The sequence below is a fragment of the Sinocyclocheilus anshuiensis genome, unplaced genomic scaffold, assembly GCF_001515605.1.
Source record: "Sinocyclocheilus anshuiensis isolate Anshui unplaced genomic scaffold, SAMN03320099.WGS_v1.1 scaffold1895, whole genome shotgun sequence".
Taxonomy (NCBI): Eukaryota; Metazoa; Chordata; class Actinopteri; order Cypriniformes; family Cyprinidae; genus Sinocyclocheilus; species Sinocyclocheilus anshuiensis.
The window spans coordinates 163,478-172,178 of NW_015549974.1; the positions used below are offsets into that span (position 1 = coordinate 163,478).

The window sequence follows — 8,701 nt, forward strand, 5'->3', positions numbered from 1 at the left end:
TAATGAATGAAAAAATAATCCCTTTATATGAAGCACCACTGAAGCCTCTCAACCTATGATTTACAATCCCTCATAGGGCACTGGTCGCTATAGAAACTCAAGGTCTCCAAGGCAACAGAGGGGTTGGAGGTGTTTTTCCTCTGTCTTGCTGGCATGATGACTGAATGATGTGATAGAGATTAAGAAAAGCAGAGGTGGAGATGGCGAGGTCAATAATACCTGAAAATGAGGCTCTTATGACCACTAGATGTCACTCTGGAGCTTGGCTGTGTGAATGTTCCTTATTCACTAACACGACTTTTACAGGTCAGCATGTGCACTATATTGGCATAAGAACAATAAGCTAAACAACATCTGAGGGCACGCTATTCGTTTTTTATGCACATGAGGATGACAAATGCCCTTCGGGTCTATTAGCCCGTGTCACGGGTTTGAGTGACAGTGTCACTTACCAATAGAAGGTCAATATCCTCAGACTGATGGCAGTAAAGGGAGGGTGATAAATCCAGAATTAGTGAAGCTGATGGCCGCCTATGAGACTATGTGAACCTACAGGTGAGCACTTTGCTAAACAACACCAAAGCTGAGGAGACTGATTATGAAGGACTCTAACCTATTTTTTTAGTTTATGAAACTACTGGAGAGGAAATGAGAAGAAAGGAGAGGAGAACCACGGACGATTATGAAGGAACTGAGGTGCATGGGTTGTATCATCAGGGCTCTTAGTAAGATTTAATGCAACACACTGTGATGAACTCACAATAGAGGGCATGTTGTTCTTGGCCCCGGGTGGGATGAGAACTCGTAGGTCAGGTTTACGGCTGTTCATCCCCAGGTTCACTGGTGGAGGGGACTTGGCCTGCATGCTCTTGTTCATGCCTCCGGAGGAGACCAGAAGTCCTGGAGAGTTACGGTGGTTTCCATAGCCATTTCCTAATGCGAGACAGAAAGGGAGGGAAAAAGACGTTAGACACAAGAGAACCAAATGAAGTACATCAAACTTTCACCATGCCACACAATTTAAGCAAGCTTCATTTGACTCTCTCGCCTGCACCAGAATGCACCATTTCCACCGCCATCTACTGTGAAGCCTCTATTCAAGCCTGTCTGCAGCTCTCCACACGGTTCCAGTGAGCCTTCACCACATGCAGCCATTAAACACTGTTTTATCCGTTCTGGAGTATTGCAACCATCTTTCACCAAGAATGTGCTCTTTCAATTCGATGTTTCCACACCATTTCACACAACTTTCACCTCCACCACCACTCATTCATTTGTACCAAGCACTTGGTAAACACACCCTCTCATTCACCCTCCATCAAACCAAACCAGACTAATTCAGCCTCCCCAAATCACCCCATCACGCTCGGATGATTTTCACTCATGAATCATTATATATCATTATGATTCAAAATATGTTTTTTGTCGGCCTCTGGGTAAAAAGATCCAAGTTCCCAGTTCAACTGATTATCAAGGATAAGCTACATAATTTTCATGAAATTCTTGAAAGGTAGGACAAAATGTTTTAAAAACAGCAACATTTTCACTTTGAAATTAATATGAGATACCATTACATTATTTTATTTATCCAAATTATTACATTATCACTCATTAGATGTCAAATCTGTAATAACTCAATACTTCATATAGATTAAAAATATATGAATCTTATTAATCTTATACGTATACGCGTTAAAATAAAGCAAAACAAATAAAATAAAATACTGTTTTGAAATCTTTTTTTTTTTTTAATTGTCATATATAGTGATGTAAAGGGCTAAAAAAACAGCTTTGAACAGCCATAATTCATTCTTTGCAGTGGGGATGAGGAAATAACACTGCATTTAATCCCCAAACGCATTTGAACAAAACAAAACAAAAACCACAAAACATAAAACAAAACATAAAACAAAAAACAAAACAAAGCAAAAACAAAACAAAAAAAAAACAAAACAAAAAACAATCACTGGTAAGATTAATGGTTTAATTCATTATTATTATTCATTATTTGTCATTAATTGCGCTAATATTTTCTATAAAGTATTAAAAATGTAACTTGGTGAAAAATATGATTTAAGTCTAGTCTCGCTAAAGAGTGCAAAGGTCTATGTGCAGCTAAATGTAAAGAGGATGAGGTGTTTGGTCTTAAGCTAAACCGAATTCATGACAGATTGCTTGAGAATGTTTCTGTTTCTGAGCAAACTCTTGCAGCATCACGTCTCTTTAAAAAAGTTGAGAGATGAAAATGTGGAGTGTGGGTAGATGAAGAGAAAGAGAGAGGAGAGAGATGAGGCTCATTTGTTTCTCTCGTGGTTTTGCGGTAAGGAGGCAGGTGTTTGATGAACAGAGACAGGTGGCATTGGTTGGTGCTTTAAGAGCTAGTGTCAAATGAGAGCAAAACAGTAAAAGCTTCATCAGAAAGAACATTGATGTTTTTGTTCAAATACTTCATGTTAGACAAATTCATTTCCTTATTTGGAATGAATAAAAATCCTGCAAATCCATTACATTTAATGTACAAGTTACATGTGAAAAATTTGTATGTACAATATGAGGGAGAAAATGGATTTTGAATGATATTCCAGTCATTTCCGGACCCTTTATTTCAACTGTAAAGGATCACTCCAAGTCCCATCTGGTCTGGAGCACAATGGGAAGGTTGCCACTATCACATCTCATTTCCCAAGGCAGCAGTCTCTATAAATGACATAAAATCCATGGCCCTTAAGTATTGACAGTGAAGGCCATCATTTGGCAATCAATGATAAATACATGTGTGCACATGTGGCTTTCACTTATGACTACCAGAAGTGGATCAGACAAGCAATCTTTATTCCTCATCCACAATTGCTAACCCGACTTCATAATCTCCAAAGAACCAGAGGAGTACATTTATACTGGAAAAAATACAGAGTACAGAGTCTTTGTTTCAATCCAAATCCCTCTATTTTTTTTTTGCTTTCGAGGGGGAAAATGTGGAGTGCTGCATGGCTTTTGCCACTTAAAAGAGGGTTAGGAATTATACGGTAGACATAAATGAATTTCCCAATCATACACTCGAGAGGAAAACTAGATGCAGATGTCGTCCTCGGCAATTTCGCCATGGTGATTTTTCTTTAATTTGAAGGCAATGGTTTTTGTTGTTTTCAAATGAGAAGTCTTGAAAGCGCAATTTGCACGATTCAAGGAAAATAAGGAGGACATGAGTTGGGAACCAGGAAGAGTAACTGTGATTGTGAGAGATTGTGTTTGTACAAGTGTGAGCGGGTGGATGTTAGTGCCATGTGCACTGATACATTTCCTGTCTCCTCATACATAGTGAAGTACGGGGCTCGAAAAACAGCTGGCTGGAGCTCTTCTCTAAACACTTAAAGAGCTACACTTCATTGTTCACAGTGGAGATGAGGAAACAACACAGCATTTGATCCCATGCATTTGATAAAAATATATTCCCACACTTAAATTAATATTAGGGGTTCAGTGCAAGTTGAGCTCAAGCCACAGCACTTGTGGCATAATGTTGATAAAAAAATTAACTCATCCCTTCTTTTTTTCTCTCTAAAATACTACTACTACTACTACTACTAATAATAATATAAAAAGTAGTAATTATAAAAATCTTCCCCTAGTGAAAGTAGGGGAAATTTTAAATGAACTAAAATGCATTTTAAATACATTTATTTCATGCTAAGTATATTACAAATGCATTTACATATTTATGTACTTAATAAATACCCTGCAGTTGTACTTTTAGTATATTAAACTGGTATACTTAAAGTCTGCTAAATTGGAACAACTAATTTTGCACTTAACACACTTCAATTGTGCGGAAGTAGTGCTGAAGTCCAGCTAAAGATATACTGAAGTATATTTGTCCTAAAGTGGAACTATTGCAAGTATACTTTAAATATCTTGTATTTAAAGACTGATATTATTCAAAGATCATACAATCTTCATTAACAGTGACATTAAAACACGTTAGGTTTAATATTAAGAAATATGCATTGTGCAAAAGTAGTACTCCAAATACAGTTTAATTATAATTTTTTATATCAGTAAGTCTCAAGCGATATGTCACTAAATATGTTAACAGATTTGAACTATACTTAGTATGAAATAAACGCATTTTAAATATATTACTTTTTTACCAGGGTCATTACAGTGAGAAACTTACAATGGAAATAACTGGGGCCAATTTGTAACCATTAAAATCACTTTTTTTTTCTATAGTATAGCCACAAGACAATAACAATATGCATGTTGACATGATTATAGTGAGAAAAAAATGGCTTACTAAAACTTGGTCAATACACAGTTTTAACAGATTAATGAATGTTTGTGCTTTTATAAAATTATATGCTTAACATATCTGCTTTTAAATCCTTAAAAAAACTGTTTCCATTTACTTCCATTATAAGTGTCTAACCTTAATTTTGATATGTGTATACTTATGTCTTGTACTGAAATCTTCATTTAAGGTCTTTCAACAAATCGGGCCATATATAAGGTTCAGTGTATATCTGTTTATTTTGAACTTTTTTAGCTTTAAGCCATTTGACAAATGCACCGTCATTAATGATCAGCAACACCAAGCAAGAGTTAAAGTGACCCGTCGAGAGCAGACAGACGGAGACGACGAGTTCAACTAAGGACGTGTGCTAGACACCGCTGATGAATGAGCCTCGGCGACATGATTTATGGATTAGAAGCAGCACAGCTGGGATTCAGGTGGCCAATAAGTAGCACAAAACTCATTTCTCTCATTCTATTCACTGACTTTTACAGTTGTTTGTTCTAGAAGGCATCTGAGAGCCAAAACCAGTGCGCTAGGCCACAACAGTGTCCATCTTCTGACGCACACCGTTTCCCTCGCAAAAGCCACACAAGTCTCTTCCCTGTGCGCTCGTGGCCCAGCTATCGCCCTCACAATGGGGAAGTACTAAAATTACAGCTGCCCAGAAACGAGCGGTCCCCTCCTCACACACAAATCGCCTGATGTGTACACATGATAAAGGAGGCGATTCTATTTCTGGGGCTCCGCAGAGGAGGCTTAACTGTAAATGGGCTTGGCCTAAGTTTCCACTCAGTGTCAAAGCAAGCTGACCGGCTAGTGTGGTTAAGTACATGCTCGCTTTCCCTGCGAGTTGGAACGTCTCTGATTTCTTGTTGTGGTGTAACGGCCTCATTTAATCCTGTTGTCCGTGTTTGTTGATTCGGTGTTGAGGTTTCAGGCCAGCCCTGGTTCTAGCAACAGAAAGAATTTCAGAGGTGTGCTAGGAGCAGATGCCCGGAAACAGTAAATTAACAATAAAAAAACACAAAGAAAAACTCTGCTATGAGGCTCCACCTAAGAGGTAAAAAAAGACTGGCCGCTTCACTTTCTCATGTGTTGGCTGACCTCTCCGTATCTCATAGCACAACCCTGTCACAGATACATAAATACACGTAGCAGAGGATTTGCGGTCGTCTGAGAATGCCAGGGTGCCAGCCGAACAAATAACTGTCTGTGACAAACATCATTCCATGACACACTTTTTCTGGAACATGCTGGCAAAACAACAGTACATAGCGTAACTTGGGAAAAAAATCATTCAAATATATTAAATATATATACAGACGCACTACTATTCGATTTTTTTCTTTACTGTTTATGCCTTTTATGTCCACCAAGGCTGAATGTATTTGATAAAAAAGTGAATAATATTACAATCTAAAATAACTGTTTTCTTTTTATCGATATTTTAAAATGTAACTTATTCCTGTGATGGCAAAGCTGAAGTCTTCAGTGTCATGTGATCTTTCAGAAATCATACGAATAATATGCTGATTCGGTGCTAAAGTAAAATTTCGTATTATTATCAATGTTGCAAAACAGTTGCTTTTTATTTTGTGGAAATTATGATACATTTTTGTCAGGAATCTTTGATCATTAGAAAGTTCAAAAGACGGCATTTATTTGAAACATCTTTTTTTTTTGTAACTTTTCTCCTTTGATTAATGTAATGCATCTTTGCTGAATAAACGTATTCAGTTTTTATACTCTTGTGAATAGCATTAAGAATCAAGAGGTAACTAAGGGAGAAAGGAAAAAAGACTTGACTATTCTCTATTAGACCATTCAAACTGAGGCCGTTTGTGTCGTTTGACTCTCTTCGACTCTTGTTTCCAGAGTTGTGGCCTACATCAACTCCACACTGTGCCCTGTGTTAGCCTGTATTCGGCACAATGGCTATATTTGATGGCTGTAGACCTTGAATGTGGACAGCAGGGCCACACTAACAAGTGGTACTTTTGTGCATTCGAGACAGTGAGGAGAGGGGGTCAGTTGACAGACCTCACCCTTACCCTCATACAATAGACCCCGGGCCAGACAAGGTTACCCAGCTGTGTCCCAGCAACCCAAAAGCCAAGTTCAAAACATCTACTGTCCTGCTTTAAATATCCAAGCCATGCTTCTGTAGTGACCACTGGTTAGTGGTTAAGACCGGCAGAGCTGCACACACATGCAGACGCAAACAGATGCGCAGACACGCATACACAGACGTCCACATAGACTCGGAGGCAACCACAAGTCAAAGCACCACTACGACTGTACAACTATCCCTTTCAAGTGGATTGTTCTTGTATACATAAACTCATATACAAACGTATACAAAAAGCACTGGGCTACTAGATGGTAACATATTCTAAGTATGTTTCACTCCAAACATACGATAGTCGTTATCCTACAAAAGACATACAGCAGAAGTACAGGGTGAGAGGAGAGTTGTGTGCTATCATGTTCAGACAAGAGCTTAAGCAAACAAACAGAGGACACGGGTCAAACAATGCAGCATCTGGTTAATGCCAATATGCTTGTTTACCTCTTTACTAATAAAAAACTCTGATATTTACAAAGCTTATAGGGACAAACTATATTAAAGAGCACACAAGAAGACTGTGCGCAGGTGATTTCACCAAATCTGACAAATTCAGCAAGAATATTGTTTAAAGCAAATACTAAAAGTTTTAGGGTCATTAAGATTTTTTTTTCGTAAGGAGTTTTGATTGAGCAAGGATGCATTAAATTGATCAAAAATGATAGTAAAGATATTTATAATGTTACAAAATATTTCTATTTCATATAAATGCTATACTTGTGAACCTTCTATTCATCAAAAAAGTATTATGGTTTCCACAAAAAAATATTAATCAGTAATCAGTACAACTGTTTTGATCATTAGTAATAATATGAAATCAGCATATTTGAGTGATTTCTGAAGGATCATGTGACACTGGAGACTGGAGTAATGGCTTCTGGAAATTCAGCTTTGTGGTAATAGGAATAAATTATTAAATATATTAAATAAAAAAAAAATTATATATTTTACACTTTTTTTAAAACAGAAAAAAAGCCAGAGGAAGCAGGTTATGATTGCCTGGGTATATCTGGTTATTCACGGGGATGGGCATCTCGTAGGTGGAAGAGGGCACAGCCTGGTTGGAGACAGAAGCAGTACATACACCATTAAGATAATTAGTAATATAAACTACAATAATAATGGTAAAACAAAGAATTAAACACATTGAATACAAAGGAGAAGTGAAAAAAAAAACAAGATAGAAATGAGACATTTTGACAAATATGTTGCATGCAATGGCTTCAATCCTTAGAGCTCCTGAGAAGTATTTCAGTCCATTTTGAACACGCCGAGATGACTCTAAAGTCTCTAAATCTCTGTAAATCCTCTTGTTCGCATCACTCCAAAAGATACAGGCTTAACCTTGAAGAGACATCTTCCTCCTTCATATGATGTTTTAAGGACAAAATAGCCCCTAATTGTAGCCATGTGTCCTGAGGGTCTGTAAGTGCTCATCTGGGAAGGCATCAACTGACAGAAACCGAAGAGGAGCCTCTCCCTCTTTCTCACTCTTTCATTCTTCATTAACTCACAAGGCCACAGCAATCATGGCTTGAGGCAGCCAAATATTTTCTCTCCGCAGTGAAGGTCTTGGTGGGCACTGCTTCACTTTCGTTAGGTGTTCATTTTTCCGTCTTTACCCTCATGTTCTCTTTGGAGTCTCAGAGACCCCAAGGCCCTTTTAATAGCTTGAAACATTATTAGTCTGATGCTTCATGACTTTTTCTAATCTTATGAGAACTGATTATAAACCAAATTCTAATCTGATAACACCAACCATTTATTGTATTTTTTGCTGGAGTAAAAGTCAAATATGTTATTAGATCACATTTCTTAAAAAATGCATATCTAGATTCTGAAAAAAAACAGAAGGATACTGTTTCAATAATACCAAATATTAAAAAAAACACTTTTTTAACACAATTACATGATTTAGTCAATCTAAACAGAACATGAAATAATATTTGTGCAACTATCCTAGACTGCAGCCTTTCTTCTTTCTTGTGTCTTTATTTTTTTTTTCTATGAAAAAGCTTTCCATATCTTTATGTGTACGTGAGCCTTGGCATCGTCTGCATGGTGCCACTCTTCCTCTTTGTGCTACTGGGAAAATATAACTCAGTCACTGTGACCACTATCTTCACCACCATCGTTTACCACTCCACCCAACCCAACCTAATTTTTCTAACCCTAACCAAAGAAAAAAAAAAACACTGTAACTTACTGAACAAATCTTTAAACACACACACACACACACACACACACACACACACACACACACACACACACACACACAGGTT

The 8,701-nt window shown here is 37.4% G+C and overlaps 1 protein-coding gene across 1 annotated transcript in view; it reads right to left on the bottom strand.

Moving 5' to 3' along the window:
• Positions 1-8,701, bottom strand: part of LOC107660975 (myocyte-specific enhancer factor 2C-like) — a 61,686-nt gene that overhangs the window by 1,165 nt on the left and 51,820 nt on the right. The window contains exons 5-7 of the mRNA XM_016450413.1: positions 7,396-7,476; positions 761-1,000; positions 453-476 (exon numbers count right to left, since the gene is read on the bottom strand). Coding sequence (XP_016305899.1) covers positions 453-476; positions 761-1,000; positions 7,396-7,476 — 345 coding nt within the window. The remainder of the gene's footprint in view (positions 1-452; positions 477-760; positions 1,001-7,395; positions 7,477-8,701) is intronic.